Genomic DNA, 15,908 nt, shown 5'->3' with positions numbered 1-15,908 from the left:
AGGTTTTGCATTTGCAGGTATATCTGTGAACATGAGGGAAAGAAATTATTCAAAACCTAAGGCTTTCACTTATTCATATTGAAGCAAGAGCTTTAAAAGGAATGTCAGACTGTAATAAAACTGAGAACAATAGTGGTTAAACCTGCCAAATGAAAAAAAAAAAGCAGGAACATCCATTTGAAAACTTTGGTTTTTCATTAAGTTGTGTGCTTTACATTCCTAATTCGGAATGTTAATAAATTTGACACAAACATTTCTGAAAGAAATAAATTTAGGGCTGTGGTTACTGCACTGCAAAGAAAGAGAAAGGACAGCAACACACATGGACCTCTTTGGGGAAAAAGGCCAACTTTATTGTACGGACATCCTGTATTTAAAGTGTGTTACGTGCAGCTAGGACAGGACAGTAGTTCATTGGACAATTGGGAAAAACATCCTTGGGACAGTACCTCAGGATGTATCCCACGGGAAAGACACCAGGTGTTAATCTTTATTATGAATTCCACTCTGTTTTTCACCATGATATCACACTGGGAGACTTCCTCCCTAACTGAAGCTGTAGTCAGCTTGTCAGCCTGGGAATGGACCTGAGAGTCAGGAGAAATCCAGGCCTGAAAAGAATTTCCAAGCTGTAATTCCCTAGCTCTCTAAATGTGTGTGTCCACATATGGCCTCTTAGCATTCTGTCTGTGTGCTGGAATAAAAAAAACTTAAGACACAGCTGTATTAGACACAACTGGCTTTGCCAGGTTCTTCAGCAGGATGCTGTGCTGGGAGGCTGAAATACATGTGAGCAAGAAGTCCAGAATTCCATGCAAAAGCTTCAGCTGCTTTGATTTCTTAAAACGTGCATAGCATTGCCCAACACTCACTTTCAAATTAAACCCCATTAGGGCAGAAGGATTTTTTTCTAGAGATCAGAGCCTACCTTTGCTGTTGCTTCATGCACAGGAAGGGTAGATGAAGAGTAACATACTTTTAGGTAGGATAAACCATAATTTTCAACCATATAATTAATAATCAGTTATGGTAATAACATCAGCTTAGAGTAGTGTAATAAATAGTCATCTTCACCCATTCTGTATTACTGTTTTAACAGATAAACTGTCATCATCTGCTCTGTGTTCTGATCCCAAAATTACTAATGTATGTGGTATGATTCAGGACTGAAAGAAATCTTTATTTTTAAAAAATTCTTCTACATTTGAGACTCATCTAGGATAGATGAATATAAAAGAGTGAAGCCAAGAAAAACTCATCCCTGTGTTCAACTTATGTGTATTTTTAACATATGTGATGCAAGTGGTTCTGTCTTTGGGGAGCATATCCTTGTAATGCAGGGAATTGAATCCCTCTCTTACAGACTAGCTTGTGTCTTCCTAAATGTTGTTCATTCACTGATTGCACAGCTGCAATGTAATTAAAATGTTTGTTTACCTTTAAAAAAGGTGAGAGCTAAACATTGATGTTTGTATACATATATTGTATTACATGGACGAAGCTAGGCGGCCTTTACAAATTATTTTCCAAACTGTTAAAACTATTTAAAGCAACTTTTAACTACAGTAAGTGGCTTTTGGAAGGGGTGTTAAAAATATCTTATAATGAGATATCTGTAAGTCTCTTCCTTACACAGAAATAGACAGACATATGAGTAAGACACACCAAGTTTGAGTAAGTACATGGCATGGATTTAATTGGTATGCTGCTCCCTGTGTTTCTCCTGTGTAGGAGCACCAGTTAGCATTATGTGTGAACTAGAATACAGGGAAGTTCATGGGGCATCCCTGTGCCTGTCTGCTGAGGGCCCAGCAAACACCACCCAGCTTGTTGCACTAAATTAATCTCAAAACATTCCAAGAAATTAAGCGTAATCTTCTGAGCAAGACAAATTACTCTCAGGAGACATCTGCCTTTACCCTTTAAAAACAATGTCTCTTTAAATGCAAATTTAGCTTTCCAACAGAGGCAGTATTGCCATGGTAACAAACGCAAGAAAAAGAAATGTCTCTTAGAGAAAAAACACTTTTTATTTTGTATAAACATATTCCATATAAAATAAATTATGCAGCTATGGAATTATTGTATATACCATCTCAGACAGTAAAAAAAAGAGTATCAGTCTTTTCCTGGAATAGTTCTCTGAGCTAGTACCAAACATAATTGCTTGCAGTAAAGAAATGCATTGTATACTTCATTTCATACGCTATGAACTAGAGCTCTCATCCTTCAGTTTGCTCTAAGTGGACTGGAATGCTACAAACTTCAGTGGGGCATCAGGCAGGCAGCAGAAGTTTACAGAACTGCAGCCTAAAATGTAATCTCTGCCAGGTAATTTGCATTACAAATACTTTGCTGTGTGAATTTCCTCTGCACAGTCTACCATTGGAGAGGTTTGTTATTCAAAGAGCACAGAAGCAGTGGTTTGGATTTCTCCTTTCATTGAATGAAAGAAAGAATGCTTTCAGGTTAGGCTTGTTTCAAAAATAAGATTGATGAATGGTGTACTTTAAATTGTTCACAAACAAATTCCTCTCTACCACTTCCTGCATCAGTAACCTCCTACAAAGGTCAGTGTGAGGAGATACCCAAGATGGGCAGTATCGTTTGTAAGAATTTCTGCATGGTTAAAAATAATTTCTTTTTACATTGTCTATTTTCTCATTTCAGGCTTCAAATTTCACAGTATACAACTATAACAACAGTTTTCAAACGCTGTCACTGTTTAAATGTTCAACAATTCTTTATTTATCCTCTTTCTTTCCCTCCTTTCAGCCTTTTGACTGTGCGTGGTGTGTTTGAAGGCTGCAGGGGAGTGAAGATGCCCATGGCTGGGTTTTAGTGGTGGGAGGTAAGTGGTGAGAAATTCTTATTCATCTGAATAAGACAGAAGCTTATACAGATTAAGCTCTTTCTTCTTTCTGTATGGCAGGCAGAGAAACTTATTATCCTCACTTAAAGATACATTAAAGAACTAATTTCTTGTAGAGATTGTGACACTGACTTTGGCATGTGAACTGTGAGAGGCAGCAGGAATGGTGCTGAAATTGTAATCTACTCTTTTCCTACCTTAGGTGCTGCGTGGCATGTTCAGCAGCATCAACATCCATCACTTTGGATATTGCTCTGTTACACTTTTTGAAATCAAGAGTAAAATGGAATGTTTTCAGCGATGGCTTGGGCAGAACTTCATACAACTTAGTCTTCTGAGAAACGATAAGGCAGTCAGTTTCAGAAAAATGTTGTCCTTTTATGTGTGCAAACAGTTCTGCAGGAAGTGTAAAACTAACATGCAGAGATGGATTGCAATGGATTAACTAACATATCAGGGAGCAATCAGCTTCTCCTGCATGTCTCAACCTGCCAGACCACGACCTTGGCAAGAGTACTCAGACTGCGTTACACTGTTGACTGCCTTGCTTGCCGTCGGGCCTTGGGCAGCAGCTGGTAAAAAGATGTATAGGGGAAGAAACAAAAGTAACAAGGCAGACAGGCACTAATCCTTCCTGGTCATCTGCAGTTTTGGATTAACTGCATGTAACAATCTGTGTTGCCCAACTAAGGACGTGAGCTTAAACTGTCTTTGGGTCTGAGTGCTTGTCAGCAAGTATAGAGGAGAAGCACCTTCTCACAGTGCTTCAGAGGGGTGCAAGAGCCCAGGGAGCAGGCTGGTCCCATGCTCTGTTCAGAAGGCAGGGCTCCAGCCGGTGTCCCTAGGTAACGTACAAAACCTTTATCTAACTCCTCCAGCATGCTCCGGGGCAGCAGGTCAACCTGAGGTGGCTTCAATATATGACACGGATGTTTTGGCTTACCAAACATCCTACAGCACTGCGAGAACATGGGTAGCACAGGGCAAAGACCAAGGCAAGGGGTGAGTATCCCACCCCTCTTCTAGAGTTGCTTCAAAGAGAGGAGGTGAGAAGGGGAGAAAAGTGCCTTACTGCAATCTTAACGACTTCTATCTGTTCCTCTCTTTTCCGGGTCATCTGCAAAGGCTGTATCCGTGTGGGGGTCTAGGATCGACGCTGCTGCTGCTTAGACCGGTCCTGGGTGAAGAGGCAGGAGTACGCACTTTCCCCAGGCCTGTCCACGCCGAACTCCCTGACTCCCCGCCGAGGTCTCCACCCGCTCCAGCCCTGTCCGGTGCGGCCCCGCCCACTAGGCCCCACAGCGCAGGCGCGCAGCCCCTGAGCCAATGGGGCGGGCGGGGCTGGGCTGCGGCCATTGCGGCCCGGCCGGCTGGGGAGAAGTGTCGGTGCCGCCGCCGCGATGGTGTCCTGGATGATTTCCCGAGCGGTCGTGTGAGTGCTAGACTGGGGCTGCGGGAAGCGACTTATTTCCTGGGGCGGGAGTGGTCCCGATGAGGGGCGGGCGGGGAGTGGCGGTTGGCGTCCCTTTTCTCCTTCCCCCAGCTTCCTGAGCCGCGTGCTCTGCGCTCCCCTTGGGGGTCTGTGTGACTTAAAGAGTCTTTGCAGTCCCAAAAACTCCCGCAAGACCTGCACCGGGCTTATGGGTACTCCGTGTGTCTCCTGCTCTGAGTGCTTGTTTCCCGGGCTTGCGCAGCCAGCCGACTCGGGCTGCTTGTACCTGTTACGCACAAATTGCAACCGTTACTTGTAAATTGATCCAAAATAACCTATAAAATCTGGTAACGTTTCCTTTTTAACCTGTAGCAGAGTTGAGAGGACTAGAAGAATGCTTGCGAGTGTGAGATGGCGGTCTATGCTGAGTATAGATTATCAGCTCAAGAGGTAGATTGGTAGTGTTGTGTACGGCACTTTTTAAACTTGAGTTTTTGAAAGCCAAAGAGGCTTATGTGAGAAGCATCATGTTACGTGTTGTGTAACTTCTGTTTGAGAAAGAATAAACTGCAGTGCAGCCTGATTTTTTCATAGGCATTGTACTGTTCCTTCCTGAAACTGATGAGTTATTGTGCTCATTTGAATAATACTCCCTCCTAAAGTTGAGTAATATTTGGGCAGCATAGTCTTCCTCATGCTGTTTGCTGGGTAGCACTGTGACTCTGGGGTTCTCAGTGCTTGAGCTGAGATTTGCTCTGTGTGAGTTTTTGCCAGGCAAATGAAGTGAATCTGCTCACAAAGCAGTCCAACAAACTTCCAAATCAGCATAAAGTAGCAGGAGTGTGTGACCCACAGCAGGACATAATAGGATTTTTTTGTTTTGTTGGGCAGATATCCTCCTTAAGCTGTCTGGTGTAATTTCATCTGAGAACTTTGTCAGGAAGCTTTCTCATACTGCCACGTATATTTTCCTGCTGCAGTCCAACCACCTAGATAAGTAGCAGTCCTTTTCCCTCTTGCTGCCCTCTCTGAGATTTGTCACATAATTGCAACTTGCAAAGTAGAACATCGTGTTCCAGAATTGGCAAAGAACAACAGAGGTTTGAAAGAGAGTCTGCGGGAGGAATTGCTGTTGGTGCACTTTGTCAGTGTGGTCTTCTCATAAGCTGTACATGATGCTATAGGCTAGAGTCATACTCTTGCTTTCTGTACATCACATGGAGCTGCTCAACCTGTTTCTGCTTTATTATGTAAGAGCACCAAACAGAGAATTCCTATTTTAACCGCTTAGACCGTGTTGGTTTCAAGGGAAATGGCAGCAGTGCTGAGCACCTTAATTTCTGAAGACCAAATTCTTGTGTAGTTAGTTGGATTTTTCCCCCCTGAATTCCTAAGGGTTGTATTTGCATAAGTTAAAGTCCTCTGTGAGCCTAACCCAATAGCACAGGGAATGAAGAGAACAGCTACTGTTCTCCACAGATTTATTGCAAGACAATAAAGGGTAATGTACTGTGCAGTTCTATGTAGCTTGGTTTCCTTGTCACCATTGGTCACTCATCTATGTGCCCTAATTATTTTTGTTAAAAAGAGAGTCCTAATTATTATTTATAAATCCTTTCCACCTTCTTGTATCCTTATTTCCTAGATGTGGGATTTAAATAGTTTGGTAGTGTTCAATTTCTTAGGGAGGTGAAAGTGTGCAATGAGAACTTGGACAGCTTTGAGATTATTGTTTAACTTTGCTAGTAAAGCAAAATTCGTATGGAAACAGAAGGTGAGAAGTAGCACAGAAGTAGAAGTGGTGTGACATGAGAGGTCTTAATTTCAATGGTCTTGAGAATGTCCTTCTTATCCTGTTTACTCGGTGTCCATTACCTTCCTTTTTTGATCTGTTTTCCTTCCTGGTCTCTTCTCAGCTGTAACTATTTCAGTGACTTTGGGTCTCTGAATTGTGTCTTTGGAGTTTGGAAGGTGTGTACATTCCCTTAGAAGCCCTTAAGAAACAGATTTTTAAATACTATGTAGCTATGAAGACCTGAGGCTCTTTCTTATGTAGCATTTTGATTCTGGTGTGGTGACTTCCTGCTGGGTATGTCCATAGCAGGCCCACAAAGCCCTGTTACGTGTGTACAGCCATCAAGAATACCTGTCTTCCTTGACTGGTGATGGAAAGAAGCAGCAGTTTTTCTGTCTGTGGCAGAGTTCTCCACTCCTGCCTGACCTCCTATGTTTCAGGGCCAAAAGAGCAGCAAAGTATTAATTTGTAGGTGTGTCACAGTGCCCTCTGCTGACTTCTGACGTAGTGGACTTGTCCTGACACGTGTGTCCCAAGCAAACTGCCTTCTGATTCAATTTGAGAATTTGCAATTTGGGATTCATTAACTCCACTAAAATAGTCTGGTTAACGCTTTAAGGAGCTAGGGAATAGACCTAGTAGAGAATTTGAATTCTTAATTGCATGTAAATTGTCTAGTGGAGTCATGCACAGAAAACAGGGAGTAGTTCAAATTCACTGTTCTGCATAATAATCTTCAGCAGAACTTTGTTTTAATGAAATCTTTTCCCTTTGCTCTATCAATGCTATTATTCTCAAGTATTTAAACTTGTGAAATACCTTGTACTAATTGCATATCTTTATGTCATGAAGCAGAAGACTTAAAGTGAGTAATTAAAACATCTTTCGGTTTTTAAATTCTGTGTCGATTGGGTGCTGTTGTAGTAAGTATAGCTCATTATTATTTCTAAAACATACGGACTGTTGCAACAATTTTTGGAATGTTTGCTGAAGGAATTTTCCTTTTTTTTCACTTAACAAAACCAACAGGAAGGTAAATTATTTCATTCAGAGTCTTAGAAAATTTCTCAGAGTGGCTCATCTTGTTCTTAGTCTTTAATGGTGGAAATTATTTTTTAAATTTGTGATTGCCCATCTTGTTAACTTCAAATAGAGCTTGTGCCTGACTTTTAGTCCACTTGGATTGCTTATTCTTCTCATTTGTAAGGTCTGAGTGATTGTGTACAAATCAGTTGCTGAGACAGTATTTAATAGTAAACACACTTAATACTTGTCAGTCACATCCTCGTATGGATGAGATCAGACCATCCTCTTGTGCCAAGCAAAGATATGAAAGCGTCTTAGATACAAAGTAGATGGCCATTTTGTTCTTGCAATCTGTTAAAGCAGACTGTCTGCTGTAATCTGTTAACTTTTTCCCCTCCTTACTTAAAAATGAATGTTCCCCCATCTGCGTTGCTTTTCAACACTCTCCGTTCATGTTTAAGTACATGGTTTATTTCCAGTTAAGTAGGTCAGGCTCCATGAATGTTGGAAGGGAAAGCTGCAGTGCTCCACAGAAGGATGTATTTGTCTTGGGTACCAGTAGTTAGCTTTCTGTTTGCTTGTATTTATAATGTCTGTCTTCTCCACCTCAGTTTTAGAGCTTTGCAAATATTCCTTGATTCTGATATTAGATTATAAGTAAATAATTTAAGCTGGACAAAGACTGTGTGGGGGACACAGGTGGCGACCTGAAGCTAGGTAAGTCTCTTTCAACCTTTGCTGCTTTACAGATTGGAGCTCTTTCTTTAATGGTAGTTTCCAAGCCATTATCTTACTCTACTTTTAATGCTTCTGTTGTTGTTCGACATTTCTAATGTCCAGATGCCCTTAGAATTACTAGATATCTAAGAATGGGTGGCTGAAGCCATAGCTTCTGTGTTGATTGGATTGTTGTCAGGAATACCTGGCTTAGCATGTAGGTGATGTTTTATGTAACTGTGTATACTTTGACTGTAAATCTAGATTGTGTCTTGTTCTTGGAATACAATTTTTTTTTTTAATTAAAAGCATAAACTACAAAATATTTACCCTCTTGTTTGTTCATCAACATGCTGTCAAACATGTCTTGAAGCGATCACAGCTCATTGGATGGAATCAAGTAACAATAACACCATGTGTGTGGAAACTATAGCTCAATAGCCTAATCTTCAAGTCAGAAGACCCATTTGTGGGAGAGTGGCTTTGACGGTTTGTAGCCTGCTCTCTGGCACAATGGTTGCAGCTGAAGTATGAAGGATGTTGACTGCTCTTGGATGCTGAATTTCTGATGGTATTCTTTGGTTTAAAGGCCTATAAATTGTCACTGCACCTGTAGGGAAAAAGGAGTTGCTGTCATTGTGTGTGAGTGGGTGAGATGTGCTGCAATGTCTGTCTCATCACAGATCTGGAATGAATCAATGACCATATATCAGTTATCCTTGGCATTTCATGCTGTGCTTAAATAGATCTCACTGTCCTTTTGCTGGGAGGGGCCGTCCTGCCCTTCACCTTCTCACTTTCCACAGGATCCAAACATTACTCTGTGACCACTGTGTAAGTGGTTGTTTTGTCAACTAGAATGAAAATTAGCTTTGATAGAAGTTAATCTTTTGTTAGGTGCAATGACCTGCACCAACTCATGCTGCTGTTGTGTAGTTGCTAGGTAAGTGCTGTGTTGAGAATGAAAGGTTGCAGGACAAAACCAGCATTATTTTATGCTTTAGGGTATGGTTAAAGCATGCTCTGAAACTACATTCTTTGCTTTCACATTGCTGTTTATTCTTTCTTCTTGTGAATCTAGTTCCAGTAATAACAGTGCAGCTATTCTAATCAAACAAGGTATCAGATTTTTTTAAAGGCTTTTCAGGTTCATGGGTTGAAATCTGTAAGCATATATAAGTCTAGGGATTAAGTGTATTGTCCTGACTATGTGGAAGTTTAAAATAATTTACAAAATTGAGCAATGAAATCATCAGAGCACTTTTGTCCAACAGTTCAGCTTCTCAGTGAGGCAGTCCTAATATATACAGTGAAAAGTTTCTGCTCACTTGTATGTGACTTGTTACGCCTCTTGAGGTAGTACAATGTAAAATTGCTATCTCTGACAACTTGTAAGAAAGAAGTGTCCCTACTGCTTGTGTAGCACACCTTCGCTTAAATCAACATTTACTCTGCAGCCTAGCTGCTCTTTTCTCTCCCATGGTTATGGCATGTGTACATGCAGAGTCTGTGTGGTCAGTGTGCCCAGCCTATGGCAGGAGGGTGGACTGAAGCTTATTCAAAACAGATGGAGCACGTCTAGAGGTGTCCTGTGGAGTCTGACATTCTTACTTAATGGTCTTGGCATGTACTGTGTTACAAAATGTGCTGAAACTCACACGTGTGTTCTATGCATTATAGATAAAGAAATACCAAGAACTGCGTGATCTGGCACAAAAGGATGTTTCTAATTAAAACAAACAACCTCCACTCTTGCAATGTTCCACAAACTGATGTCTGCTTTGAGTGAGCACATTGTAGGCTATTGAGCATTTCTGCAGCCAGGACAGAATGGCTTGTTTTTCCTGGGTTTGTTCACAGAGGCAGCTCCTGATATGCTTGTTTAAAGCTGAGGAAAATTCTGAGCCAAATTTTGATTTTTTTAAAAAAAGTTGCTTTTGCTCAATAATTTATCTTCTAAATGTGTCTAAAATCATGTCTGGCAAAGTCCTCTGTTCCAGTGTTCCATGTGTAAAGGAGCTTTCTCTGAACTTTCTGGTCCTTTTTTATTCTGCTTTTGAAATTCCAAAATTTGGAATTTTTGAATTATTTGGAATTTTTGTACTAGGTTTTTACAGAAGAAAATATTACATCTGTCATCAGTACAATCCCTCTGTTGTCAAGACCTGCCAGACAAGATCGTAACAATTTACTACAGGACAAATGAGATGAGGTGTGCATTGTCTAGGCAGGAAAGGTGATTGCAGGTTTTTTGCTGACCAGTATGACTTCAAACATGGCCAGCCTCAGTGGCACAGAAGAACCAATCTGACAAGATGGTTTTGGATATGAGGGAAATAAAACACTCCACAGAGGCTATCTCTGCACTAAGCTCCTTGTCAGCCATCTCTGTTGCTTTGCTGCTTATTTGTCAAAATAATAGGGCGTTACTTCTATTTCTCCTGTATTTCCTAGCAGTCTGCAAGCATCAACATGGAGGTGGGTTTAACTAGATTAATGTTTGTCCTGTGTTTATCATTTTCGGAACATTGCTCATGCATCCCAAAGACAGTTGGAACTTGTGTATGATGTTGAAAACTATTTATTTCAAAAGCCTGCAACCTGGCTTTAAGTGCAAGGACTTCCCAAGCACAATTTTTCCTGATATGAGAAGCCTGACACAATGCTGTAATTTTTAGTGTTAAAGCTGTTGGAACTTCCAGTGCTCAAACGGAAACATCAGAAAACAGTTTGTGCTTCTGCCTTCCTACCACTGTCTAGTTCTGTTATTTCCTCCCCCACCCTGTTTTGTAATTTATTGATCAAAACTGTGAAAAGGAGAGTGAGGAAGGAAGATGGTCACTAGCTTAAAGATATCCTGATTAATTTTTACAGTACAGTAACATTACCTTAAACTAATATAAAAACCTCAAAGAATTATTGTTTGGCTTTGTGCTGTCGTTTTTCACTTCTGTCTGCTAATAATTTTTTGTTGTTGTTCCAGATTAGGATTTTGTTCTAGAATGCATAATTTCCTTTATGTATAAAGGCACGTCGAAGTTTACTCTAGTTGCAGTGTATTTAGTATTAGAATGTTTTAGAAGCTGACCTATTCAAAATTTTCAGCAGTGAAAAGCTTATGGTTCACTTGGAAGACAATATATCCACAGAAATATAAAATATGTGTTTTACATGACTGCTTTGGCCATCATTAGTTTGCTGTAGTTGCAATGTAAGTAGTGTTGGTTTTACTATTCTAGTAATAGAACTTTGAGGGGTAGTTTTTCCTGTCTAAAAGTTACCCTTGAATGGTTGAGACAAAATGAAATTTACATTTGTATAAAGAGAATAATATGAATTGGACAAGTTATCTTACATTTACATTTGGAAAACAGCATTTCTGAAAAGGTACACATTTCCTTTGTACCTTCTGGTTTCTTAACCCACTTACATATAACCAGTGAAACATACTTGTGTTAACAGAATTCTTCTCTCAAAAAAATTTTTTTAGTTAATCAGCATAGTGTGCTATATTTGTTTTTGAGGGCAACATCTAACCCTCGAACTAATTAATGCATGAGTCTCTAAAGAAAAACCCATAAATTATTTGGGTTCAAAAGGAGGAAATTAAGATTATCTTTTAGCATTGTATTCTTGACAGTAAGGTTAAGTTACTAATAGAATTGCATGAATAAGGCTCGTAGAGATGCTGCTTATCAGTCTTAACTTGCTGTCTAACAGAATCTTCAGAGTTCTCTACAGATCAGGTATAATTGAGGAAACATATATACTTGGGAATGACAAGTCCAGATGCTATCTCAACAGAAAAAATTTTCTATAAAAAAATTTGTAGAAACCTTTTCCTGCGCACAGTGGAAAGGTTTGTTTTTTGAATGCTCTAATAGGCTTCAGAAGTACATTTCTGGGTTATAAGATTAACAGAATTGTTTGAAAATCAAAGACCTTAGGGCAAAAAATTAAAATGTAACTTTGGATGATTAAAAGAAAAAACACAAGCTGTCTGGGGTAGAGATAAGACTTGCCTTAGTTTTAGACTTGGTATTATATGGTTCCACTTACCACTTTGCTCAGATTGTGGTATTTTTGTAGCCTTTTTTTTTTTTTGGAAGAGGCAGGACATTGAGGCTGGTTTCTGACACCCTTGGGTTTAAGAATGTGTAATGATTAAGTAGGACCTTTATGGGCCTCTGGGTTATGAACTTCACTTTCTTCTCTGGAGCCACCCAGACAGATTAATATTCCACACAGTGTGACCTATAGCAGGGTGGACACTTTTAAAATGCCACCCATATGAATGGGTAGTTACATGCAGTGTGATTTGCCTTATACTAACAGACATCTCAAAAATAAAATGTGGTTTTCTCTTGGAATAAGGAGAAGCAATTTTTATTTGGGACCACTCCTATGTTAGTTTCCTATAGCCAGTTATTCTCATGTTGATTAATACTTCAAAAATATAGAATATTCTCTTAGAGCAGCAAATAATGACTGTGGATTTTAACTTGTGAAATTAGCTCAAGTCTCTAGCAGACTTGGTGTAGAGTGAAATCCAAAGTTGAAAAGGTAAGAATGCAAGTCGAATTCAATTTTTTTGCCTGTGGCATTTGCAGGTGTTAGAGGGAATGAGCCTAGGCAGTATGTGATAACCAAGCCTGGAAGAGGAACTCCAGTGGAGTAGCTAGCTTTGAAGTCACTTGTTAAAGCTGAATAAAGCTTTAGAATTGAGAAGTAGTTGAGAATGGGCATGACTTCAGAGTCTTGAGAGAATCTAAACTGGGTTGCCTCTAATACTGAAAATAATATTATTGTGCTAGATTCCTGAACCTACAGTTCAAGCATTGGGTACATCAGGAAACTTTCTCCTTAGGCAGCTACTGAGACAATAGAGGAAATATGCTTAAACACTTTATTGCAAAGAATATTTGTCCCCATCTCCTGCAGCTGAGACTTATGTCTATAGTGTGTGATTATACGTAGGCTTCCCATTGTGACTTGTATAGCTTGATTGAAGGTAATATAACTCAGGGTAAATATGCCCAAATTAACTTCAATAAATAAAAAGCTGACCTTGGATCCTTTCAGGCAACCAATATTTTTTTTCCCCCACAGCAGTGAAGGAGAATACTGTCACTAGAAACACTGAGTTATCTTGTCTTGGGACTTGCATACATTAAACGAGTGAGGCTGCCTTAAACATTCATACAGTTGCTGTAATGAGAATGTATTCTGCTGGGCTTTTTCGACTTTTATTCTAGGGATTTGGTGTTCATGTATTTTTGGCAGAGTTTCTTTTAGTTTTCTGTTACCTGCTGAACTTCTATCACTTAATTGGTATTGCTGCTCTTCAGCTGTGCTGCATTACTGCTTCTGTTGCAATGTTGTGCTGGATAAAATATCATCTTTGTATGCAAATCTGATTGTTACCTGTTCATTTCACCAGGACCGAAATCTCTGAGACTTCCAAGAGCTGAAGCTTTAAGACTGTTAAACATGTTTAAAAATGTGCAGGACTTGGCAGTACCAAGATGAGTCTTTCTTTGTTTTATTTATGCTAGTTTTGTTTCTCCAAACATCCATCTAACTTTCCTTGTTTCAAAATTTGCTGTGTCACAGAGTAGAGAAACCTTTGAGAAGTGGTGGCTGCTGACTTGACACAAGTTAACTGAAGTTACTGTAATGAACAATTACTGCAATGGAAGGTGTTTTAAGGTGTCTTCTGGATTCTTAAGTATCCTTGATATGAAGAATGTCATGTTCTTACACAGAAATAAAGACCTAAAAATTTGTAAAAGCTTCCAACATAATTTTGAAGATACTAGGCACAAAACTAAATTGCATAAATAAGAGACCTGATAGTTTTTTATTTAAATTTATGGAAGCCAAGAGACTAATAAGTCTATATGTAACTTTAAGCCTCATAACAAAATGAAACACCTTATTCTAGATCTGTAACATTCCTGTTAATCTTGTTCAACACATTATCTGTATTAAATTGCTCTTTAGGAGCACTCAGAAGTGTCCTAAATGGAGAGGATCATGTAGCTCATGGAAACTGCATGTGTAGCTTGTAATACCTCCAAGAGCAGTAAGTGTAAAGAATTTTTTCAGAGCAAGGAAGCTCATAAGTGTTTCTCTGTTATCTGTCAATTACCTTTACTATGTAAACTCTTTGTGACAGTTTCATTGAACATGCATGTAGGTATCAGCTTGCATCTTTAAACTTTCAAAAATAATTGTAGTCTTAATTGTATCTTGCTCACCTGCTTTATGAAAAAGCTTATTCATGCATATACTAAATGAAAAGAGAAAATATCCTCAAAACTAGACTTGGTTTTAAATTTTAAAAATTAAAAATAGAAAATTACTCAATTTGTTTCTTCTGTCATCCTTAATCCAACTGTCAGTCCTTGCTGATCATTAGAAGAAAAGCACAGTTCAGTACAAGGACACATATTTTTCTTTGAGCAAAGTCATGTGCAAGGCTTAAGAGCTGTCTGAGAAGTACCTCTCACTGTTCCTAGTTGTTGGCTATTTCTCAATGTTCAGTTGTGCTCCTGCCTGATACTACAGCTGGCTGACATGGGGCCATAAATAATTTGCTTCCAGTGGGAAGCAGTCATAGGAACAGAGAAATCAGAGATGATTTCAGGTATTTGAAGGATAATAAGGTACTTGAGGTTTAAGTGTGAGCAACTTTGAGAATGAATACTTTCCCAGCAGAGATGAAATTTTGCTATTGAGTTTAAGGTAAGAGGTAAGTGGGAGATTTAAGTTCTCTTATAAGGGTTGTTCTGTATTTGAAGGCATTCAATGTTTGCTCTTTATCGCGAGGAAGTGTTACAGAGGTCTGGTTTCAGTTCCTCGGTGTGAGCTCACCTGACTGCCCTGCACACCTGATGAGCTCTGTAAGAACTGTAAATAGGAATGAGTACCGGGATGGGCAGGACGCTATTACAGCAGGAGTCAAACATACATTGTAAAAACAAGAGGTGAATAGGTGGTTATGCAGAGAAGTGACTAAGGGTTTTACAACAATTTCTATTTGCCTTCTAGTACTAGCTTTTTATAATTTTCTGTACAACTAGTCTTGTTGGGCCTTTTGACTGTGTTTTGAACAGGATTTGTTATCTGGTGGGGTTTTTGTTTTTTTGGGGGTTTTTTTGGTGTTTGTTTGTTTGTTTTTTGGGTTTTTTTGGGTTTTTTTTATGATATGGTGATGGTATCTCCAGACTTATGCTCTTTTGTTAAAGTATGCCTAGGCTATCCAGCAGCACAAGAAAAATTGCTTAGTTGTGGATACAAGTTCTAGGCACTATCTCCAGATACAGGTGCAGATTCTTTGAATTAGAATGATATGCAAATAGCTTCTCTCCAAGTATTTCTACACTGTTCAGGATCTATATGTGAACAGGAGGTGAGTTGATTCACCGGTTTTGTGTACCAGTAATGCCCTGTTAACTCGTGAGAAGGGTGACTGGGAGAACTATGTTAAAACACTGATGCAGCTTGACCATGTCAAAGAGCTTCCAGGCTGACTCGTTGGAGACGGTAGCTTGGATTTTGTTTTGGGAGTTGTTTTTTAGCAGTCTCTTGTTCTAGACTGCCACAGGCCCCTGAGAGAGGGCTGTTAGAGCCGCAAGTGCATCAGCACTTGCACACAGATTCCAGGGCAGGACATTCCTTACAGAAGAGTTTTTTTTCTAATTTTTTTGTTGTGCTCTTTTTAGGCTTCTTTCATGGTTCAGACAGGGATATTTCCATGTTGAGACAACTTCAAGAGTTATCTGGCAACAGGTTCCCTAATTTGGGGTAGATCAATAATTAGTTCATAAACATGAGTGGATAGGATACTTGTGACGGAGCCTGGAGGTCTGCATTGGAAGAAGGACTTGTCTCCCATCAGATTGCTTGCAATTGTTATACTTGGGACCCATTAAATAAAAGTTCCTGGCATAGAAAAGTCTCACATTTTGGAGAAATCAGTCGGGAAGTCACTTTTCCTCTTAAAATGCTAAGGTGGTTTCTGACTGCTTGAGTAATTGCATTACTATTGGTTATGCTGTGCT

The 15,908-nt window shown here is 39.5% G+C and overlaps 1 protein-coding gene and 1 long non-coding RNA gene across 3 annotated transcripts in view; both read left to right on the top strand.

Annotated features, from left to right (window-relative positions):
• Positions 1-2,186: 2,186 nt before the first annotated feature.
• On the top strand, positions 2,187-4,132 carry LOC148222980 (uncharacterized). Of its 2 annotated transcripts, none has more exons than XR_015805021.1 (3): positions 2,187-2,331; positions 2,776-2,851; positions 3,998-4,132. It is a non-coding gene; the product is annotated as an uncharacterized LOC148222980 (long non-coding RNA). The 2 variants fall into 2 exon arrangements; XR_015805020.1 differs by lacking the exon at positions 2,187-2,331 and adding an exon at positions 2,403-2,570.
• A 49-nt stretch (positions 4,133-4,181) lies between these two features.
• REEP3 (receptor accessory protein 3) overlaps positions 4,182-15,908 on the top strand; it is a 38,462-nt gene continuing 26,735 nt past the window's right edge. The window contains exon 1 of the mRNA XM_014882342.2: positions 4,182-4,304. Within this exon, the coding sequence (XP_014737828.1) occupies positions 4,273-4,304 (32 nt within the window). The 5' untranslated portion in view covers positions 4,182-4,272. The remainder of the gene's footprint in view (positions 4,305-15,908) is intronic.

Source organism: Sturnus vulgaris, chromosome 8 (assembly GCF_052056855.1).
Source record: "Sturnus vulgaris isolate bStuVul1 chromosome 8, bStuVul1.hap1, whole genome shotgun sequence".
In the NCBI taxonomy this organism is placed as follows: Eukaryota; Metazoa; Chordata; class Aves; order Passeriformes; family Sturnidae; genus Sturnus; species Sturnus vulgaris.
Note: the sequence above shows the minus strand (reverse complement) of the source record. Positions and strands in the feature narration are given on the sequence as shown.